General features: G+C 38.5%; 1 protein-coding gene across 4 annotated transcripts in view; it reads right to left on the minus strand.

Moving 5' to 3' along the window:
• The window catches only part of LOC150083616 (lipopolysaccharide-induced tumor necrosis factor-alpha factor homolog), a 73,169-nt gene that overhangs the window by 27,115 nt on the left and 21,247 nt on the right, over positions 1-24,807 (minus strand). The window contains exons 1-2 of one of the 4 annotated variants that reach the window (XM_090378091.1): positions 19,612-19,676; positions 8,883-8,920 (exon numbers count right to left, since the gene is read on the minus strand). In XM_090378091.1, the coding sequence (XP_090234217.1) occupies positions 8,883-8,895 (13 nt within the window). In that variant the 5' untranslated portion in view covers positions 8,896-8,920; positions 19,612-19,676. Of the gene's footprint in view, positions 1-8,882; positions 8,921-18,389; positions 18,429-19,058; positions 19,112-19,611; positions 19,677-24,807 lie in introns of those variants that run through there. The other 3 variants (XM_090378090.1, XM_090378092.1, XM_090378093.1) reach the window with 3 other exon arrangements.

Here is a 24,807-nt window from a genome sequence, read left to right on the forward strand (position 1 = left end):
GTATGAATAAAGACCCTGTGATGTAAAATTAAATGCAAATGCCTGCTTTTCAGTTTTATGTTTCAAGACACCAGGAAGTCTGGGGTATAGGACGATATAACAGAGATCAAAAATATTTGCCCAAGAGCATTAGCTATTGCAGTTGGCTCTGCAATAGTGCATCCATTATACTCTAGAATCAATGAACAGCAAGATGTATGTATATTTTCCCTTCATTTTTTGCATTTTATCCCAAACCACCTTAGTGCTGGTGGACTGGGTAATAGATGATGTGAAATGGAACCACAATTTCTTTTGACTGTGACAGCAAATGTGACGTGCTTTGGCTTGTGAATGTTTTTGAAGGCTATTGGATTTTGCCATGGTAGGATACCAGTAGAATATCCCCCAAGCTTTGTTTTGAGCCTTTTCTGCTGCTGTACATTGTGCATTCCACCATGGTTTGGGAAAAGGTGGAAACCAGCTAGTCATTTTCGGAATGGCAGGTGCAGCTGCTTGAACAGTATTTTCTGTGATGTACATTACTGCATCACTGATAGGCTCCTGACTGACTGTTGTGATATCAAAGTCCGCCAGATGTTGAAAGGCATTCCAGTTAGCCTGATGAATCAATCATCAATGGCAATAATCTAAAAGGAAGAGATGATCTCCCTCTAAATTAGTGAGTTATTACTGGAAAGTGACCGTTTCCATACAGGTTCTCCTCCACCTTCCAAATAAGTGAAGGGAAGAAAGGAGGGGAACAGAAAGAAAGATCAATGGCAAAAAACAGAGAGAGACATGTGGAAGAAGGTATTAGTTCCCACTAGGGCTTAACAATGCTGAGATGCCGGGATCCCAGTCATTTTTTTCTGGTATTTATACAAAAATACCGGTTTTTTGGTACTAATTTAAAAAATAATTATCCATGATTTATTTACATAAAGGTTATAAAATCGACAACAATAAATCCTTAATACTGCTGAATTTGCAAATGAGGGATTGTTATACACAGTACAAATGCAATGGAAACCTGAAAACGTCATGAAACTGAAAGACAAAATCTTACAAATATATTTCTCTCAGTAAGTATAATGCGTGTGGAAGTAAAGCACTTAAGGAATAACGAAAACATCATTATGGAAATATTTCCATTAGTGGCAGTAGGTCTAGTTGGGCAATTAAGGAATATGGTGAACAAAGGTATGGAAGGTGCAGAAGGGTTAAAATTAAAAGCTTCTGAATATTTTAATCCCTCTATTACACCGCTACTTGAGGATGCGACACTTAGTGCATTTTGGGAAAGGGTGTCAGCAGTTCAAAGGTAATGAGAACAGGTGATCGTGAGGTAAAAGATGAAAGCGTTTCATTGTGTGGGGAAAATATTCTGTTTTTCCCACCAAAGGAAGAAGAGTGAGTTTAAAGAATAACACTGTGATTGGCTCAGGTTTAAATAAATAGGGGGGGAGATACGTAAATGTGTGCAAACCCCTCTAGGGTTTGCACATGGGGCTTGCCTATAAAAAAATAGTAGAAGGCGATTGTAACTTGCAATCAATTCAATAAATAAATAAATGAGAAGGAAGTAAATAAGGTGCTCGCACCAAAAGAGGGGTTTGTGGTTGTTGTTCAGAGAGGTTGCAGACTTCCGGTGGTAGTTCTGGGAGTGTCCAGCTATACAGTGAAGGGTTCCACAAGGCATGTTCCTGTGCTAGAAGTTAATGGAAGAAGTTGAATAACAAGCCAGTCAGATAGTGCCCTGGATTCTACTATTGCTGTGGTAATTTCCTTCAGTATTAACAGAGAATTGTTCTCGAAATCGCGATATAAGACAGTACTGGAAGAGCTACAGCAGAGATGCAGAGTTCAACTAAGAAGAGAGAGAAAGACATCACTGCACTCCGTGGAAAGAATCTGCACAAAGGAATCCCACCGTGAAAGAGAAGGAAGGTAAGTCCTCTGAACTGTGTTGTATTGGAAATGGTACTTAGATAAAGTGGGAGATTATTTTAGAGTAAGGTTGAAGTTGAAGAAACACGAGAAATAAGGAAATGTTCAGAATTGAGTTGGGTTATTGGTTGAATTTGTAAAGAAAATTGATATTGCTAAATTAAGAGAGATTATATGGAATTATTAGCGACTTATGGATTGCTGTTGCGAAAAGAACTGATATTGGTGATTAAGAGAAATATGAGGAAGTGAATAAGATTGAATTAGTTTAGTGTTTGAAGTTGTAGAGAGAGTTGAGATTCTTAATTGAGAGAAATTTTATGGAAATGATAGCATGTATTAACAGATTAAATGTGAAAAATGAATAGGTTAGATGTATATGAACACCAGTTATGTATTGTAAGTAGTTTTGTATGATAAATGACTTTTGTTTTATATTTGTGTCATCGCTCTTGAGAAACTGACCGCTCACATATAATATATATATGATATATAATATATATATACTCGCGTGGGGGGGGAATATCTCTCAGCTCCAGGAAATTCTCATTTTTTAACACAGTCAGGTAGCTTGTGAGGCTTAGTGCTTGAGGGGAACTGCTGTACAAAAATCATAAAATTGGCCACTGACAGCGATACTAAGGTACAGGGAAATGTTTGTGTTCTCATGGAACATCTCCCTGCTCCCTTCTGAGAACATGAAAGTTTGCTGGTATCACCACTTTTCTTGCCTTCTGGTACAACACATTGAACTCTGCCTTAAATCTCTGTATTTCTTTTTCTTCCTTCCACCACTGGTATGCACATGAGTATGCACTTCTGGAAAGTTAATGCAGGTTGGTGTTTTAGCTGAACATGATACTATTTCATGGTTCTTTGCAACACACTGAGCACATGCAAGGGCTCCAAGACAGGCTAATTGTGAGTGTCCATATTTCTGGCACTTAAAGCACCTTCGAGATTTGGGACAAATGGGCACACTATGCAGTTGAGATAGCCAGCTTTTATCTCATTAAGAGATGCTGATGAATTAAACGTAAGGATGATGTTTCTAGTGGGAACGAGATTCCCATTCCTACGCATGAATATTCAAAAAAAATTAAAAAATAAATTATTTATTTTTTTTTTATGTGAACCCCAAACACGAGAGATATTAGAACCTATAGTATTTGTTTGTTATTTGGTTTTTAGGAGCATTAGGAACTAAGACCATATTGCTCCAGGAATATGCGGTGGTCATTCCCTTGACCTTTCCGCATCCTCCGTATTTGGTGGTGACGGGCTCGAACCCCGGTCTAATCAAGAAGCGTGTGCTACGCACTGCTGCTCCTTCCCACCTGGCTACGGAGGCGCCCAACCTATAGTACTTAGTACCGTGCTTGGGTTGGAGGTTGAGAAGACGAAAGAAGATATGTGTTGACATTGGACTTGAACTTCTGTAGATTGTAATTTTCAGGAAATACGCATGAAGGAAGGTTGTTCCAGAAAATGGCAGATGAATGAATAAATGAGGAAGATGAAAAGTTGGTTCTGTGGGTTTGAAGTTGGACAGTAAATGGATGTTGGCTGGTGGCGGCACGTGTTCGGACTGTTTTGAAAGAGAGAGCAGGAATTATAGAAGACAATTCAGAAGAACAGTGTCCATGAAAGTATCTGTAGAAGAGGCATGCAGCAGAAACAGTACGTCTATGAGAAAGCGAGTGGAGAGACTCTGTTAGAGATGAATCATTAATTAACCTAACTGCCCTCTTCTGAATGGAATCAAGAAGCCTGAGAGAGGTTTTGGGGGCACCACCCCAGATGTGGGAACAATATTCCATGGCAGGGCGGATTTGCGATTTATACAGAGTGAACAGCTGTTTGGAAGAAAACTAACACCGAGAGCGAAAGAGAAAACCAAGTTTTTTAGATGCAGAGGAAGCAATATTTGTAATATGCTTGTGCCAAGAGAGATTAGAAGTCAGGGTAATCCCCAAAAGAGATATATCATTTTGCCTAGAAATCGGAGTGTCACTAAAGATAAGCATAGGAGCAGAAGAATCCTTTTTGCGAGATATAAGACAAGACTGAGTTTTAGAAGGGTTGAAATCAACTAAGTTGTCTTTGCCACACTGGAGAATTACCTGACGATCAGCATTTAAGGAATTGGTAGCAGATTTTCGAGAAGTTGAAGCTGATTGAGCAGGACAAGGATTCTCAAAATGGAAAGTGGAATGCAATGTGCTATCATCGGCAAAACTATGGATAGGATTTCCAGTCAATGGAAGAAGGTCATTAATATACAAGAGGAAAAGAGTGGGGGAAAGAACTGAACTTTGGGGGACACCGGCATCAGTGGAGAAATTAGAAGACAGAGAGCCATCTAGCATCACCCTCAGTGAGCAATCAGAGAGAAAACTGGATAACCAATTACTAAAAACAATTGGCAAACCATAAGATGGAAGCTTGTTTAGAAGACCTTTATGCCAAACACAATCAAAAGCCTTTGAGATGTCAAGAGCAACTACTTGTGTTTCACCGAACCTTTCCATTGAATTAGTCCATAAGTGGGTAACATAAGCCAGAATATCACCAGTAGATCGACACTGACGGAATCCATACTGGCGATCGTTGATCAGACGGAAGATTTCTAGGTAGTTTAAGAGTTGGCGGTTAATTGATTTCTCCATTACTTTAGAAAGAGTAGAAGTAATTGCAATGGAACGATAATTGGATGGGAGGGATTTTTCACCCTTTTTAGGAATTGGCTGGCTATGAGCAAATTTCCAAGCAGAAGGAAAAACACCTTTGTAATAAGAAAGTGAAAAAAGGCGGCAAAGAACAGGAGTAAGTTCAGGAGCAAGGTTTTGAGAACAAGTGGAGAAATACCATCGGGACCTGGTGCTTTCTTAGCATCAAGATTCATCAAAATCCTTCTGATATCCTATTGACGGAAGACCACAGGAGGCATTGAATGGAGCGTGTTGGGAATGGTGGGAGATGCTTTACCAAGATCATTAATACATGAGCTGGAAGAAAAATGGGATGCTAGCAGGTCAGCTTTATCCTTGGCTGAAGTGACAACAGAACCATCTGGTTTGGACAGAGGTGGGAGCAAAGATGGGCAAAAGTTGCGGCCAATAGCTTTGGCAAGAGACCAGAATGCTCAGCTACCATTAGGGCAAGAAGCAAGTTTTCTACTCTTAGCCTGTTCAAACTCTAGTTTGGACTGATTAATAACTGCTTTACAATTGTTGCGAGCTTTGGTGTAGGCAGAAAATGAAACTGAAGAATTAGAAACAAGCCAATTACGATATGCAACATTCTTCTCTTGAACAGCCTTAGCACATTTATTGGAAAACCAAAGTTTAGATAAAGGACGAGATTTTAAAGTGGAGTGTGGGATAAAGGATTCCATTCCTGCAAGAATAATTTCACTGACACGATCTCAGCAAACGTTGACATCAGAAGTTTTGAAACCGAATCCGACCAAGGAAAAGAAGTCTCACAGGTCATCCCATTTTGCATTCTTGTAATGACAAACAACACGAGGTTGGGAATAGCCATGAGATAAAGGTTCCATCAGAGACGAGACAATCACCAAGTTGTGATCTGAAGTGCCTAAAGGACCTCTCACTTCGACCGTGTACTTAGAAGGGTTGTTTGTGAGAAAAAGATCAAGGGTATTGGCTGTATGATTAGGATTGTCCGGTATTCTTGTAGGTAAATGAACAATCTGTGCTAGGTCATTAATAATTGCAAAAGCCTCAGCATCTCAACCTGCTGGGTCGGTTTGACTAGAAAATGGAAGCCAGCTGGAGTTGTGAACATTAAAATCACCAAGGAAAATTACCTCACTGTTAGGAAAGTTGGACTGGAGAAAGTCAAGTTGCAAAGAGAGGAAGTCAAAGAGCTCCAAGTGATTAGTGGAGTTGGGAGAACGGTAGAGACAACAGATGAATTTGACACAATGAGGTAGAGAGATTTTAAGCCAGAGAAGATCAAAGAGAGGAGATTCCAAATTGCCAAGTCTCTGACAGGGAATATCAGAACGGACATATACACAAGTACCACCTTTGAGGCAAAAGAAATCGTACAGCGAATGAGATGAGCAGTAGTTGAATCAACCAATAACTGAGATTCTGTCAGAAAAAGTACATGGGGTTTGGCAGACTGCAAGTGGAAATGGACATCGTTGAGATTAGAATTGAGACCACGTATATTTGTGAAATGAATTAGGAAGTTCTTGGGAGGTTTAGATCTTTTCGCAGATAAGCTTGCTCTATTAGTTTGACAATTCAGGGTGTATTCAATAGTAATAAAAAGTGGGTGGGACATGCTGTATGAAGTAATGAAATTTTTGGATATGGCATACACGTGGTAAGAATATACCCAGATCTTTGATATAACGTGGCCTCGACAATGCTCCCCGCATACACATTACTCAGACTACCTCCAGTCACTATCTGGCAGAGTAGAGGTAGCAAGATTATACACTAGCTGATCCGGAAGCCTCCTAGAGAGTTACCAATAGGTTCGGTCCGGTGTACTAACTAGCGGCCAGCCTGTGAACACCATTTTAGAGCTGTATCCTGGAAATGTAAGGAATATTGGATCTCACCACGACGTTCATCATAACCTCAAAAGTCATCAATCATACTGCATGATGGAAGAGATAGGGAAGGGTTGACCGGAACTTAGCTCTAGAGACTAAACATGGGTTCCACCACTTCAAGCCTCCAATAAGCAAAGTGGTGGTATTTCACCAGTTGATGAGAGTCATCTACCACCTAGTACTACCTGGTAACATAGAGGGGCGGCATTCCTCCATGTGTTGTGGGCGCCACACCTCGACCCCTGCTTACGTTGGTTCACACCTGGGTGGTCACCCACCATGTACTTTTGCATGGAGGTTATACCCAGGATTACTAACAGTCCCACCATCGTGAAGGTGCAAGCAGAGGATTTGGCTGTCACAGACTGTCCAGACTTCGCCGAAATTGGGTCCACTTGACTTGAGTGTCACCCGAATTTCAGTTCCATCAGCGTTTTAGACCCCCAGGTAGCAAGTAAAGCTTGTGTGGCATATCTGAGAGAATGTCTGTGACAACCTCAAGGACCAAAATTGTGCCCTGGGATGAGATTATACTTTACTACAACGAGATGGGATCGAGTACACTTGGCCAAAATACAGTAAAATCCAGCACTCTCAGGAAATGAGAGGTACTAGAAATTAAAATTTTTTTTCCAGATATTAAAGAACGTATACCTATTGGTTGAGCAGTTTCAGAGAAGCATCAATGGAGAAATGACATCTGAATCTCACCCGAAACATTACGCTAAATAACTGAACTTATTTACATCTGTAAGCATTTATAATTACTGAAAAGTAGTACAAGTGATTGAAATGTAAATAGCAGTTCAACTTGTTAATTATAAACAAATTAGCATTAGTATAGGCACATGATGCAAGAAAGCAAGATTATATAGCATCAGTAAAAAAAAAAAAAACATGCACCCTTCTCATTTCACCCATCCACTCGCTCCAAATGTTTGTCTAGTTCTGCCTTGAATCTAATTAAGCTATCAACTTCTACAACAACAGATGGAAGTTTGTTCCAGTAATCAACCACCTGCTGGCTAAAGGCAAACTTCTGCACATCTATCCTACAACCGTCTTTCCTCAATTTGAATTTATGCCCTCTCAGGTGATTATTCTGAGCAAGAGGAAGAATCTCATCAGCATTGAGCATGCTCAAACCATTCAAGACTTTATATACCTCAATCAGATCACTTCGCAGGTGCCGTGTCTCCAGACACTGTAATTTGCAAAACTTAAGCTTTTCTTCGTAAGAGCAACCCTTTGTTCCATTCACTAATCTTGTTGCCCTTCTCTGTACTCGTTCCAACAGCTCTACACCTATTTAAGGGCGCCTCCGTAGCCAGGTGGGAAGGAGCAGCAGTGCGTAGCACATGCTTCTTGATTAGACCGGGGTTCGAGCCCGTCACCACCAAATACGGAGTATGCGGAAAGGTCAAGGAATGACCACCGCATATCCCGGAGCAATATGGCCTTAGTTGCTAATGCTCCTAAAAACCAAATAACGAACGAACGAACACCTATTTAAAATGAGCCTCCAGAACTGTATTGGTAACAAACAATCACCTCCTTATTCCTGTATCTCATTAACAAGACACCATGAGCTACTCTTACAGACTGTCTGAACTGCTCAGAAAACTTCATATCTGCCTGCACAATTACCCCCAGGTCCTTTTCACTCTCTACCATTGTCAGTGTTGATACGTTACTCTGGGGTTACTGCTTCCCATATGCAGTACTTTACATTTGTCCATGTTAAACTTCAGTTTGTGCTTCAGAGAAAATCTCTCTCTCTCTCTCTCTCTCTCTCTCTCTCTCTCTCTCTCTCTCTCTCTCAATGGTTAGTGAACTTTGACCAGCCACATAGTTCTAATTTGCAGAAGCAGTTCACACTAAATTATTGGTTTTAATTAATAAACTATAGCACTAAAAGAGAAAATATCACCTTTTTATGCATGGATTATTATAAAGACAAATGCTATTGTTGATGTGAGTGCTGGGTTATAATCTACCCACCATAAGAATTCCAGATTCTTATGGTGGTGCCAGGAAAGTGCCAGAGTTTATAGTAATTAGCTTTATATCAGTAGTGGTGAATATGCAAGAAAACAAGCTTATACAGCATCAGTAATAAAAAAATAAAAGTTTGTCTAGTTCTTCCTTGAATTTATTCAAGCTACCCACTTCTGCAACACCAAAAAAGTTTTTCCCAATGATCGACTGCCCTCTGGGTAAAGATATTCCACTGCCAGAATAGCAAAGATGATTATCTCATTGTATAAGGCAATGGTTAGGCCACTTGATTATTTATAATATAGTGGAAAATATTAATACTGTACTTTAGTTTCGTAAACTGAACTGAATAACTACTTACCACTCTGAGCCATCGTGAAAGAAATCCAAAGTACAATCCTGCAAGAAATAAACACAATATGAAATACCGCATTTTTTTTTTTTTGATAAAAAAAAGTTTTTCCAAATATGTTATAATTATCTTCTCTCACATTAAATTTGACTCGTGTACATCATACAACTAAGTGTGAAGATGCCCTCAGAATGTAATTTACTGAACCCTTTTAAAGCCTTAAACCCCTCAAATCAAGCCACCTTGCCGATGCCTGGTTTTCAAGCGCCCACAATTTTTGTGGGCTTTAGAAAACCAGGAAATACAACATGGAAATAAAAGCTCCATCCATGAGAATGTGTACAGCTGACACAGTATCGTATGTGCTGAGCATGGGAAGAGTCCGTGATATAGTTTCAACAAGATTGTTGGTGCAAGGTGTGGAAATGCATCCATCTCTGATAGCATATAGTGGCTGTTCCCACTCTACCACTGGGAGAGTGTACCAAGGGTAACAAACAAGGGACAAATCAACTTGCACAGAACCTGTGTGAAACCAACAGTCATTAAGAGGACAAGAGATGCTTGCAGCAGTTCATGTGGATCAACAGGATGACCATAGAGGTGCAATTGACTACAGGGTACAATGTAGGACAGCTTAGAACACTTTTCAGAACTATAGGACATACTCTCGACTGAACAAGGATACCAGAGACGTGTATATATGTAAAGGATGGTTCCTAGAATGTCAGTTCAACTCCACCTTGTATCTCTGTGAAGAACAGTATCGCTAAAAATGGGCCAGATATATGAATGACGTAGGCTTGTGTGTGTGTGTGTTCTGTTCTGGCCTCTTGGCTACCCAGAAGCATCAATCACCTGGAAAGATGATTCTGGGTACTCGTCCACACCACAGGAAGGTGGACCAGTTCCTACAGTGCTCGTACTGTCCCAATTCGAGACGCTGACCCACCTGATGTAGCCAAAAGGTGGGCCAGATTCCGCTAGGAGCCCACTCCAGAGGGGGAGGAAAACATTTTTTTTTTTTTGTTATACATTATATACCAAATTTAAGACAAATGAGGTTACAATCAGTATCAAATGAGGTCTTAATTGAGGTCCCATTTCAAGACCATGAGAACAATTATGAGGTAGTGATCCCGATCATCCAGAAGAAGATGAAACTGTAGATAATAGCTGCCATCTTTTCTCAAAAACTTCTCTGGAAACAGTTTGAAATGCCCGAAAAATCTCAGCATTCTGGATAAGCAAAGATTCCTGGCCAGGCTGTAGAACACAATAATTTGTGAGAGTTCTTCTCTGATCCTAGTACGTGGTCCCAACTCTCTGTCTCACTACAAAGACAATTCTGTAGCAGTCAACTTGAACCTGAAGAGTCGCTGATTTAATGATCCATGTCCTGTGGTCAAGTAAGATGTGTATAGATTGATGAAAAGCCATGATTGTAATTTTTTTTATCGTGAAGAAAAGTCACTTCCAGGAAGATGTCACCAATCGCACATCTTGTCACCAATCCCAAAGAGGTTGTGTCCCAGCAGGTCCGCCACTCATTCAACAATTCATTCCAGATTTTCTTTTTTTCATGCTTGATATCCTGCTGACAGTCAATAGTGATTCCCATAAACTCTGTCAGGATTTGCTTCTTTAACCTATAAGACAATCCTTTAAAGATCAAATGTAGGTCTAAGGGTAAAACTCCAGTTAAGACTTGTAAGGCAGGGGTTGAAACTGTACGACATGCTTTATGGATAATAAAATTGTTCTCTGCAAAAAATAACTTGTTTCTAATTCTAACAATTAATGCTCTGCGAAACCAGGCGCTGGCGGCATAGATGGCCATTGGGATAAATACTGCATTATAATAAATTTTTGAAGTCCTTCTCGAGAGCACCCCCCCACTCAGCTCTTGAAATTCTTGTTAACGCTCTAGCAAAGTTCTTGATTTTAACTGTCAAGTTAGTAACATGTGTCATAAAATTTAGCTTTCGGTCTATTGTTACTCCAAGGATTTTAGTTTCTGTGACAAAAGGAAGATGAACATTATTGGTTTTAACTTGAGGAGGATGAGAGATATTTAAATTTGTTCCAAATACCATCATCTTTGACTTCCGAGGGCTAATCTTTAGCTTGCTAAGAAGAGTCAATTCATATAGGTCCTGAAATGTACTATTAGAGCATGTTGTACAGATTCCAACTCGGACCGAGTATTGCCACTGACGAGGATAGTCAGATCATCAGCGTAGGCTATAATCCTAACATTTTCAAAGGTTCTAGAAATCCACTGCTGCAGGACTATGTTCCAAACAAGGGGTCCCAACATAGATCTCTGGGTACACCCTCGCAAGACGCCTAAAAACTTGATTGAACTTAGATTTTACGGTTATTACTCTATTGTCAAAATAGCTTCAGAAAAGGAAGTATAGTTGTAGAGGACACTTGCCAATACGAAGACATTCGAGGCCACTTTCCCACCTAAGGGAATCGAAAGCACCCTCGAAATCAATATATATATATATAGCTAAAACATATTTATAAGTTGAGTTTTCCAAATGAACAACCAGGTCTACCAAAGCATCCTTGCAGGACCTGCCAAGACAAAAACCATATTGGTTTGGAGAGATTAAATCCTGCAGTTGTAATAGATTGTGTAGATGGATAGCCATAAGATGCTCCGGTAATTTTCCCAAATTTGCCAAGAGCCTCTATTGGTCTGCAAGACTTCAGATGGAATGATGGTTTGCCAAGCTTTTTTTATGAGTTTGACCAGTGTGATTTTCCAAGCCTCTGGAAAAGTACCCTTCCAAAGGCATTCAGTTAAACAAAAACTGAAGTATTTCAGTTTTTGTTTAACTGAATTAAACTAAGACCTGTTTTCAGGTCTTAGTTTCGGGAGGCTTAATATAAAGGTACTTTCAACAAGATCCATGCCTGGACATTTAGCAATGTTAATTTTTTGGGGAGCTGTTTTCAATTCAAGCAGATTAAAAAGTTCACTCTGGATGTTAACACTGTAACTCGCATTAGCAAGATGAGTCCATGAATGATCTAAAGAATTGGAGGCCACATCATCCACCAGAAACGGACTGTCTAGTATAGCATTAACACTATCTGCCTAATTTAATGTCTCAGTCGAGTCTGCCAAAACAGATCCATATATCTTTGGAGTAAAAATTTTCCCATGTGAAAGCTTATATAGCAAGCCCCAAGGATCAACATTCCCAGAGCATTGCACAAAAGCCATCCAGGCTTCCCGTTTCCAAGTTGCAATAGCCTTAATGTATTTCTTTTTTTTAAATTTGCATACTAAGAGTGTTGGTTGAATACTCTTACATCATCCTGAGGCCAATTTCGATGTCTCTGATAAAAACAGCACACACTGTGAACTTACTTGCTTAATCGGGATAGCTCATGTGTCTACCGTGGGCAAATCCTAGAGGTTATCCTCTTTTTTCTTGAAGATCGATAAGAAGCTTTAATTATCAAATTTTGAATTTTGTCAAAAAGTTCCGGAATCGAAATGCATGTCAATGATTTAGGCAATGTATCCGAGAAGTCCCGAAGAATAGAAGAATCAAAGGCAGGCCAGTCTATGTTTTTCAAAGAGAATCTTACTAGTTCAGGTTGTAGAGGCAAGGAGTCAGAAAGTAACATAGGTTTGGATGAAACTGTGAAAAGGATCACATGATGATCACTTGTACGCCAGTCAGGCTTGATGCTCCAGTCAGAAACTGTCAGATCAAAATGTGAATTCGTGAGAGTTAAGTCAATATTTGAATCACCAGTGAAACTGGAGTAAGTAGTGAAATTTTGCGGCCTATTTAAAATGGTGAGATTGTAGCTAACTATGAACTCCTCAAGGAGATGGCCACAATAATCATTGTATCAGAAGCAGTTGTCCTCTGAATCACAACCTCAAAATTTAATTTACTACTTGTGTGATGTTTGTGGATCTATTCAGAATGGATAGATGATACTGCCAAGGAGGATGTCTTTGTATGTGTTCGACATAGACTGTGAGGATATTAGGCATCAAATCATCGTTCTGATGGGCATTTATGAGAGCTTGAAGAACAGGGTGGATGGCCTCAAAAGAATTAAGTTGGAGGGCCCAACAAGCTCTCAGCTGTGCACATCAGGCAACAACACAGTAGCAACCCCCAAGGCAGCATGCACTGGTCCCACAAGAGGATGATGCTTGTTGTTGATGCTGTCAAAGAAACAGGAAATATATTGTGCAAAACAGATAGGTGGTACAGGACCAGGGTATGTCTGCCAGGTGCAAAAACTAATGATATTGTAGAGCAGATATCACAGTATGTGTCAGCACTGATGATATTGAGTAGGGGATCTGAGGATTTATTTAACAAGCACGAGGTAATGTTGAGAAAAAGTCATGAGTTAGGGTTAAATCTGAAAGTGTCTGCATTTCTGCCCAAACACGATAGGAGGACGTACATAAGAGCCTTGTCAATATATTCAGCCCTGGAAAGACTGAGCAAGGATTCTGGGGTAGAATTTTTCTCAGCACAGTCTGTGCTTGTTATCAGGAGAGACTGCTACAACAGTCATGGGGATACACTTAAACAGAAAGAGTACAAGAATATTTGCTGACGTTATGGAGGCAGTGTTAGATGGGTCAGGAAACCGCTAGCTTAGGGGATACACAGACATAGATTAATAATAGCCGCAGAAGTGAAAGTGATTCTTGCACTGCTTCTATTGGAACATACAGAAGTCCAGAAGCAAGGTACTGGAAATTTCAAGGCCTACTGTGGGTCATCATGAACCAAGGATATACATGGGTCATGTTAGGGCAACTATGAGCAACAGGTGCATGTATACTTGCATATACACCAATGCTAGGAGCATAGTAAATAAATTTGAAGTGCGGTCAAGTCATCAAATGCAGATATAGAAAAGGCAGATGGGAAGAGATGTTATGTTCTTATTTAAGGAACACAAAATCTAAGGCAGTGCATCCATTGACATGGGTGGCCAGTGCAATGTTGAGTCATTTTGGCATGATATTAAGCACTGGAAAAACAAAAAATGAGGGTAGGAGTGTGCTATAGGCCAAATGAGTGTGACAAGTACAACAAACAATTGTACAGAGAAATAGAGTGGGCCAGTAAATCAGAATGTCTTATAATGGAGGATTTTAATTTTCTGGGTATTGACTGTAACTTGTAGGCTGGTCACTCACAGACTAGCAAGACTTTTGTAGCTTTACTGAATGACTGTTTTCTCTAGCACATTTAGATCAGCAACAAAAGAGCAATATTCTTCATCTGATTATCAGCAGTGATTCTTCATGCATAAAGTATCCGCAGATAAAAGAACCACTATATGGGAGTTATCACGGTGTAGTGATGCAGGATTTACTTAAAGGTGTAACTACCATTAAGGGTAAAGGGAAGGGATTTTGCTTTCGTAAAGGAGACAACAGTGGTCTCAGACAGTTTTTAAATTCTAAATTCCAACAACAATTCTAAATGGGAAGCATTCAGAAAATAATCACAGAAGTTAGCATTAGCATAGGCATTTGATGCAAGAAAGCAAGCTTATGCAGCATCAGCCAAAAAAAAAAAAAATTTACTAGGCTTTCATACCAACTAAGAAATACAGTTCAAGGCTTAGACTTAAATGGATGTCAGATGAACTATTGTGACATGTGGCAGTAAAGAAAAATGCATAAGGTGCATATAAATTATCAGGTGATACAGAAACCTTTGGTAGATATAAACTAGTCTGCAATCAAGTTACAAAGGAGGTTAGGCAAGCCAAGGCAGATTATGAGAAGTCTCTCGCAAATTATGCCAAGAAAAACAGAAGACTTCTTTACTTATATTAATAGTAGAAGGAAGGAAATGAATCACATTTGTCCACTTGATGTTGATGGTTTAACTATTGATAATCCTGCTCAGGTTGCTGACAGGCTGAATAGGTATTTTGCATCTACATTCACACATGAGGAATTCTTTATGGAAAGGGATGCCAGAAGTTTATCAAACTGTAACAGGGAGCTCAACAATTTTATGATAATTGAGAGGAAAGTAGAAGAGAAATTGTTAAATTCAACATAAAAAAAAAGACACCTGGGGTGGACAGGATATATTCAATTATATTAATGGAGCTGGCACAGGACATAAGCCAATCCTTAGCCACAATTATCTCTGGATTCAAGGGAGGTTCCCATGGAGATGTGTAAATGTATCCCAAAGGATGACATGAGTAATTACAGACCTGTTAGTTTAACTTCTGTTTTAGGGTAAATAATTGAGTCACTGGTTAAAGAAGCATTGCAGGATTATCTAGACAAGACTGCAGTTATAGTTCAGACACAGCATGGGTTTGCTAAAGTATTGTCTGACCAATTTGATTGGATACTATGATGTGGTCACAAAAGAACTAGATAGAAAAAATATTTTTGATAATTTTAATTGGAGCAATGTGGCATTAAGCGTAATTTACTGCTGTGGATAAACGGATGGTTGAGTGGGAGAAGATAGAGTGTGGTTATCAATGGACACTGTTCTTCGTGCAATAATTTTATTGCACGAAGAAAAATTAGACAGATGGGCTGAGAAATGGAAATTGAAGTTTAACAGTGACAAATGTAAGGCACTGTATATGGATAGCAGTAATCTCAGAGTAACATATCAACCATGTGGTACTACACTCAGGGTAGTGGAAAATGAAAAGGACCGGGGGGGGAGTAATTATGCAGTCTGATATGAAATTCTCTGAGCAGTGCAGACATGCTGCTAGGACAGCTCATGGGGTTTTGTCAATGATATACAGCAATTTTGCTAGGTGTTATCCCATTGTATAAGGCAATTGTCATGCCACATATTGAGAACTGCATACAGGTCTGAAAGCCTCATTTTAGGAAGATGTAGAGCTGCTGGAACAGATACAGCAAAAGACAAGATTAGTACAAAGCAGTGCTCTTACCAAGAAAGGCTTCATTTCTGCAGAATTGCAGCTTCTGAAGACTAGGCACTTGTGAGGTAACCTGGTTGAGGTGTTTAAAGCTCTGAATGGCTTGGGCAAACACAATGCTGATGGGCTTCTTCATCTTGCTCAGACTATGCACATGAGGGAGCATAAATTCAAACAGAAGACACATGGTTGTAGAATAGATGTGTAGAAATTTGTCGTCAGCCAATGGGTACTGGTTGCTGGAACAAGCTGCCATCCATTGTTGGAGTGGGTACGAATAAATTCATGGAAAACTATACAAACTATTGGGGGGATAAATAAGTGAATTTTTTTTTTGCTGATGCTGTATAAGCTTGCTTTCTTGAATTATTTGCCACTTTTAATATTAATAGTAACTGTAAGAATAAGCCAAAGAGGTGGCAGGATATACATAGGAGACTATACAAGTAGCATGGTCATCATATCTATAAATGCAGTCAAGCATTACATAACATCCATGAGTACAAGTTGTTCTGTAATTACATGGTCCGTTAAGTTGGTGCAATATCCTTTCAGTGTATAATGGAATACTCACACCTGTCTATACTTATAGGCCTTGGTATATCCTTTACAATCCTACGAGCTACACTAGCATCCTGTCTATGCTATTCAAAGTACTTCAGATCAGATTGTAAATTTACTCTGAAGCCCTTTTCATTATAAAAACTGTCTTTAGTTTGGCATTACTCCTGTAGTATATTAGTCTAGGATTATTGCTATCCCGATGCAAGACCTTGCAATTTCCAGTGTTATACATCAGCTGCCATTTCTCAGCCCATCCAAAAAAAAGTCCTGAATATCCTGCTTACCTTACCTTAGCAAACATACAAACTTTAAATACCTACATCAATATCATTAATATTTGAAACAATAATGGCCCCGCAGCACCAAATGTCATAGGGCTTCAACTGATAACATTAATCCAAAAGGAGCAATAACCATTTATAACTTTCCTACCCTTAACCATCCCTTTATTCGTTGTAGTAGCTTGTCCCTATTGTCACATTGCTCCAGTTTGTACTATAATCATTCTGTCAGCTTACCTCTTTGAGGAATACATACTTTGCTTTTTTTTTAAGAATGGGCTCTGGGTATATGTACATAGATCCAGGTGTGGTCCAAGATTTTCTGGGGATGCAGCTGAAACAGTATTCTATTTGGGGAATCAAACTTTGATCATCGTGTAACAGTAAAAAAATCCACATTTTGATCATGTGCAGAGAGACTATAGCCCCTTTGGCCCCTAAGTGAGAGTAGCCCTGCATAAATACAAATGAGTGGATAAGAATACAAATTATTTGCTTCCCTTCTCACATAGACAACTATCAAGTTGACCTTTGAATTTATTCAAACTGTCAGCCTAGACTAACTGTGAAGGCAACCTGTTCCAGTAATCAACAACTGACTGGCTAAAAGAAATGAAAACAGAAAATACTGCATAACCAGTGAGAGAATATTGGTGGTCAAAGATACATGGAGGATTTGATTTCATTTACAAATTTAAAAAATGATACTATGCTAGCAGCAGAAGGCTAAAGTTTAGTAAATCCTGTAAGAAAATAGTAATAATCATTAAATAACAAGACTTCACAACCAATGTTGAAATCTTGATGAATCTGGAAATTAGATACAATATCATTTATACTGACAAGGTTTTTAAGATTCAAATTTACAAGCAACAAAAAGCTATTCAAAAATAAAGATCATCTGGGACCCTGTATAATAAAATATTACTGTAAAGCCATAGATTACATTACAGATGTTCCTCTCTTTGCATCCCTTCACAATGACTTGCTTGTGACTTCTGGTTGTAGGGATGCCTTGGACTCAGGAAGGCATATTTCTGACATTCCCCATGACCTGTTTGGGCACCAACAGCTTACTACACAGTATTTCACTAAAAGCACATTTGCAATTAGGGGCTGTCCCATAATTTTCTGGGGCAGGGGAGGCTAAAGCAGTGTTCCAGGGAATTATTAAGCTTTAATCATCATGCAGGCAGTAAAAAAAAAAAAAAATCCATTTTATTATTTTGATCATAGGGAGCTATAACCCTTTATTTGATCATAGCCCTCACCTGGGCTATCCATTTTGCAATTCAAAAGTACTACTTCTTCAAACAAGTGGACTTGACAGTGACAAAGAATCCCACTTTTTTGGGTGAATATTTTGTCTATGGTAGTAATAACAGTTGATAGGGCACAATAGTCCAGTATAGCTTGAACTTGGGGTTACTTTTATAAAAATGAAAGGACTTACTTTTTTATTTTTTCGAACTACTACTGAAATTAACACACTTAAAAATCTTAGGATATTATGAATTTTAGTGCTCTTAGAAAAAAAAGTAAATGTATACAGTGCGTTACATTTCAGGCATGTTCGATTTTTTCCCTCTAATTTAAGTGAATTTTTGTTTCTGTGATTAATACAAGTTAAAAATGAATATTGTTATCTCCTTATTAATTAATTAGAAGTATTATAACTTTATAGAATACTTAATAAAACTATGATATTTATTATTCTTCTCCCGCATACTTTTACGTCTGTTTTCCCTCTCTCTGTAGGCACACCACATCACGCAAAGTGTATCTGGACTACCTAAAGTAAAAATAGTGCATTAAAACTACATGTTTCCATACAATTCGTATGGAAAAAAAATAATAATTGCCGGATTTATATTTGTATGATTTTAATGAAAATTTGGAATGGCTCAATAAACATTTTAAAAAGGCTCAAATATAAAATTTAATAATGAAAATCTCCACTGGGAGTTGACTTGCAGACTGTCGAACATGATGAAGACAAGTTGTATATGCATATATATGTACATATGTGCAAACGCGCCTAAAAACGAACGGCATCCATCGCTATAAATATGGGAGTAGGGCCACCAAAAGAAAAGTCAATAATTTGACATCTACCGACCTGCCCGAAGTTCGACCCTAACTTTTCGATAACGCATCGTTCTCTACTGGCTTTAGTTTAATTTCTATTATATTTCTTACTCCCGTATTTATAGGAACAGGCGCCCCTTCGTGTTTCAAACTAAGGGTGTATGATGTAATGGTTCTGGGGGCACTAAAATTCATATCATGAGATTCACTGTGTAATTTGGATTTCATTTTTCTTTCATTTATATAAAAACTTACGTTAATAATAAAAATAATAATAAAGTAAAACAAAATTCACATGTAGCAAATTTACCGAAACAGTTCTGTGGCCATCAGCTCACTGTTTCACGGAGGATATTTTAAAGTCATTTTTAAAGAAGTACGGTTAAACATACAAATAAGTGATAACGGTTTTAATCGCTTGACGATTCTAGTGATCAACGCGTTTGTCAAGTGCCCGGTTCATCACTCCGAAAATAATCATTTTGTGTAAAAAATTAAATGTCTCGAGTGTTAATAAGTTATTCCACAGATATTTAAATATCGAATTGCGATAGGAGTATGATTCAAATATTGCAGGACATATCGTGTGTAATCAAGAAATGAAATAACAGAAAATAAGTAAATTAAGATCACTGCACAGCAACAATATGGTAAACGCATGCCACATCGTGTAACATGAGGAACAAGGCAACGCCCATGACATCCGATTTTGAATTACATTATATACCAATCACGTTGCTTTTAAACTAAAAGAAAGGAAAAGGGCTCCCCCTGTCTGCCTTGAAAATTTATCAAAATGATCAATATTAACAACAAATAAATGAAGGCTAGTGCCACAAATGTTTGTATACACATGAACTTACCGTCAACTTCTGAAAACAAACTCAACACCTTTCAGCTGAAACGCTAGGTTACGAAAGTATCCAAAAAAAAAAAAAAAAAAAAAAAAAAAAAAAAAAAAAAAAGTTTACTCACGCCCACTTATACAAACGCCTACGTGTTTCAAACGTCATAAAGGGCGGTCTTTTATCTTGAATATTTTCCGTAATGGTGTAGAGGCGTTGCGAGGTAAAATTCAAGCAGCTACAATATAGATTCGATATGTATACCCTACTTTATGCGCTGAACACTTATTACACCACTTATTTTATGCAATATAATTTTCAAAAGTTTAAACAATGATTTGGTTTGGATGCAGTTTATCAAGCTTAGGCCGGGTGAAACTTGATTTTTATTATTTCTTTTATATAATCCCAATCATATACCAGAAGGATAATGAATGTATGGATGAGGAATTCGTACTTGAAATGATCCAAAGGAAAGTGGATCATTTCAAGTACATATCAATTTCATGAAGTCTGTTAGGTAGAGATATTACTGAATTTTGATACAAGGAAGGAGAAAAGCCTATACAGGAGCGGCCAAAAAATTAAAATGTTTGCAAACTTCATTTTCCCATACTAAAATAGATGAAGCAATGCCCACCATCGATACTTGGTGTACTTCTGTAACTGCTCACGTTGGCCTACAGATGTAACCAGTGGTTTAATCATCTTTTAACACGTATTTAATACTGCATGCAGGGCCATGCAAAGGTACTTAAGGACCGACCTGCAAAAGGGGTTATGGGGTCTCGTTTATTAATGTTGGGACTGATGGCTCCCTCGACTGGGGACCCTGGTGCAGCGCATTCAATGCACCCCTCCCCAATTTGCACGGCCCTGATTGCATCCGTTTCCACTCTTGCTCAAGCGCAGGAATCTAATGCATATGACAGGACTGGCTGAGTTAGTCAGTCTCACGCATAAATAGCAAGGTTTTTCCCCCAGAAACTGGGGGTTTTCGTCCAGCAAAACAGACAAATCGACCATAGAACACACGCAATTTACAGACATAAGACACACAGCACGGCAGATGAATTTAATTATTGGGGTGACCTAAAAAAAAAAAAAAAATATATATATATATATATATGACAGGAGTGTTGGACTACACTGCCAGACAAAATTAACAGAACAAAATGTTTTTCATGAATATGTTATTTGAACAGTGTCGCCGAAGGCGAATATTTGATATAAAAGGCATGCTCTCAAGCAAATTCCGAGTACCTAATAGAAATCGATCTACCATATTACAGAAATTATTTATGCCTATAAAAACACGGGTTGCGATCACATCACTTCATTCCCATTTTTTTGGCTTGCTCGGTAGGACAGCCACATCTCCAGTACAGTACGGCAAGTCATCGTCCTTTACATGATTTTTTGCGATGGTGGGCCCTAAGACGACTAGAAGCCAGGCAGTCGCAGGTGGAAGTAACATTGCTTAATGTGTCACACAGGAGGGGCGTATTAAAAACACTCAAAAACCTGGTAGCCATGCCCCCTGACGATGATCCCTGGATACGGTACTGTCACAGTGTAGTCACAGCACTAGGGAAGCAGTTTCAGAAGACAGGAACCATTACAAGAAGGGCTGACCAAGGTCGCCTGAGGGCAAATAGAACAAACCACTCTGGCTCTAACAGCAAGGCGGAACCCTAAGTTGTCCTCTCATCAACTGTTTTGTGAGACTTGTGACCAACCGGACTGTGTTAAGTAGGCTCAATTCAAGTGGACTCTATGCAAGGAAGTCAGTGGTTTGTATCCTATTAACTCCAAACCACCGCAGAGCTCGTCGAAACTGGTGTTATGAACATATGTAATTTGTAAAATAATAAGAGAAGTTTTCCTCAATATAGTACGTAGATCACTTCCGTATGATACTCTCCAGAAATTAAAACGAAAAAATCGAAAATCTTACATTAGAGTAACAAATAATTAAAAAATCAATTTAACGCAACTAAAAATAAGAAAATTAAAAGAATTTAACGAAAAAATTGAAAAACGATTTTCCTTCATTCGCAATTTTCGTTTTGCAATTTTTTTCGTTAAATTCTTTTAATTTTCTTATTTTTAGTTGTGTTAAATTGATTTTTAATTATTTGTTACTCTAATGTAAGATTTTCAATTTTTTGGTTTTAATTTCTGGAGAGTATCATAAGTAAGTGTTCTACACACTACATTGAGGTAAACTTTTCTTATTATTTTACAAACATTGATATCAACGTAGAACGTATCAAGCATTACTGCTCTGGTTCATACTATCTATAACACGTTATTTGGTATCGACAAATGGGGTACAGTTCTGTTCTCCGATGAGTCCAGTTTTGATGTTAAAAACATTTTTACTGACGTTATTCCAAAAATTTTGTAACGAAAAACCGTCAAGCGAAAAGCGTTATGGAAGTAGTGATGTCATCATTAGCTTCCACCAGAAATGAATTATTGTAACTTGTATCGTTGCAATCATACTTGTATAATGGCAACAATAATTTATCTTCTACTGGACCATATTTAATGAAATTTTGCACGGAGCTTCATTTTAGCTCTATACTAGAGGAAAAACTTTCAAACCACTCAAAATTGCGGTAGTTTTTCCAGGATAGTGGAAAATATGAACATGTGACAAGGAAATTTTCTCACGGGATAATGTCGACGTATAGCATATCGTTGGAGAGCTAAGGAATTTAGAAACGGAAATATTAAGGTTTTGAGATAAAAAAAAAAAACTTTCAGAAACTGGGAAACGTGAATTCGAAAACGCATCTGGTTTCAATTCACCTGGTGCTTTCAGATTGAATGCAATTTTTTTCTTTACAATTAAACTCAGGTTGGAAAAGAGTTCTGCACATTTATGAAAACATTCAACTTGGACATGTCATCAGATCTTTCAACAAAAACTACACGTAATAGAACAACTAGAGATGGTGTATTTAGTCGTGAACTAAAATCTCTTCAATGTAAAAATTATATATCCTACTTTAGTCAACACAGACCAATACTTTCAGTAATGTTATGTAATTATTATTAATAAAATAAAAACTTATATTATCCATGAATTTTATTAATATCTGAAAATTATAACGTTTTTAACGCCTGCCGATGACTCTTAAATGTAAAATACGTTAGATATGCTAGCGGCAGGACACATTATGTACCTGATACATAATTTTTTATTATCCCACAAATAGATTCTAGACGTTATTTCATCTTGAAACAGTGAGGAATGTAGTACGATCCCTCCAGCAACAGACAAAGGGACGCTTATGGTGGAAGGGGTGTTCTAGTGTGGGGTGGAATAGCGATTAATGGTCGCATCCCTCCATGTTTTTGATAGCGAAACCGAGAACAGATACTCGAACCCTGTGTGCAACTTTTTAGGAGTGTGGTTGGCCCAGATTTTTTTTTTTTTTTTTTTCATGCACGACAACGCCACTGCAAATAGAACTCAAGTGGTGGAGGAACGTCTTAAAACTGAAGATATCCAACGATTGCCATGGCGAGCATGATCACCAGACTTAAATTGTATATTATTATTATGTAATCCTTCTCATTTACATACTTTTACAGATTTTTTTTTAAAATGTGCGAAAATGTAGCTAGAGGGAGTATTAGATCTAGATAAGGACACATGTAAGCCTCATTGATCATGCCGTCTCTTGAAAGGTAATATTCATACTTTAAGGTATTTTTTTCAGATGCGATTATCCAAATGTGTTGGGGTTTCTTTCCTCCTTACAGGGAACTCACCACTAACACGGGTTATAATCACCAACTTCCCACACCAGGTGGAAAAGACCCGAATTGGATCCTGGCAATAAGATGAGAAATTTACGAACTTTTATCACAACATTAGCATTACTAGAGGCATATGATGCAAGAAAGCAAGCTTATGCAGCATCAGCCAAAAAAAAAAAAAAAAAACTCCTATTTCACCCCTCCATTCGTTCGAAATACCTGTCCAGCTGAGCCTTAAATTTATTTAGGCTATCAACTTCCACAACAAGGGATGGAGGTCTGTTCCACCAACCAACTACCCGCTGGCTAAAGGCAAATTTCCGCACATCTATCTTTCCTCAATTTGAATTTATGGTGATTATTCTGAGCAAAAGGAAAAATTCCATCGGCATTCAGCATGCTCAAACCATTCAAGGCTTTATATACCTCTATCAGATCACCTCGTCGGTGCCTGGTGTCCAGGCACCGCAATTTGCAAAACTTAAGCCTTCTTTCCTTCCTAAGAGCAACCCTTTTTTCCATTCACTAATCTTGTTGCCCTTCTCTGTGCTCGTTCCAACAGCTCTACATCCTTCTTGAAATGAGGCCTCCAGACCTGTATACAGTACTGAAGGTGTGGCCTGACCATTGCCTTATACAAGGGAATAATCACCTCCTTACTAGAAAAATTCCTGTTTATCCTTGACAAGACACAATGAGCTACTCTTGCAGCCCTTCTGCACTGCTCAGAGAACTTTATATCTGCTTGCACAATTACCCCCAGGTCCATTTCGTTCTCTACTGTCCGTGAAGTACCACAGAGTTGATACGTTGCTCTGGGGTTGCTGTTTCCCATATGTAGTAATTTACATTTGTCAATGTTAAAATTCATTTGCCAAATCTCAGCCCATCTGCTCAACCTTTCCAGATCCTGTTGCAGCAGCATAGCGTCAGTAGTGTCCTTAACAACCCTGCCAACCTTTCTATCGTCTGCAAACTTGGACATTAAGCTTGATATACCATCATCACTATCATTTATAAATACAGAAAACAATAATGGACTCCACTAATAACATTAGTCCACGATGAGCAGTGTCCATTGTTTACCACTCTGTCTTCTCACCCTCAACCATCCCTTTATCCATAGCAGCAGTTTGCCTCCAATGCCACACTGCTCCAATTTGTGCAGCAGTCTTCCATATCAAAAGCCTTTCTAAGATCCAAATATATCATATCAAAGTTATTCCCTGCATCCAGTTCTTTTGTAACTGCATCATAGTATTCAATCAAATTGGTCAGGCAAGACTTTCCCATAACAAAACCATGCTGTGTCCAAGCTATAACTGAAATCTTGTCCAGATGATCCTGCAGTGCTTCTTTAACCAGTGCCTCCATTGATTTTCCTGGAACAGACGTTAAACTCACAGGTCTATAATTACTTGTGTCAGCCTTTGATCCTCC

This window comes from Mastigoproctus giganteus, chromosome 7, assembly GCF_048544385.1.
Source record: "Mastigoproctus giganteus isolate SK-2022 chromosome 7, ASM4854438v1, whole genome shotgun sequence".
Classification (NCBI taxonomy): Eukaryota; Metazoa; Arthropoda; class Arachnida; order Uropygi; family Thelyphonidae; genus Mastigoproctus; species Mastigoproctus giganteus.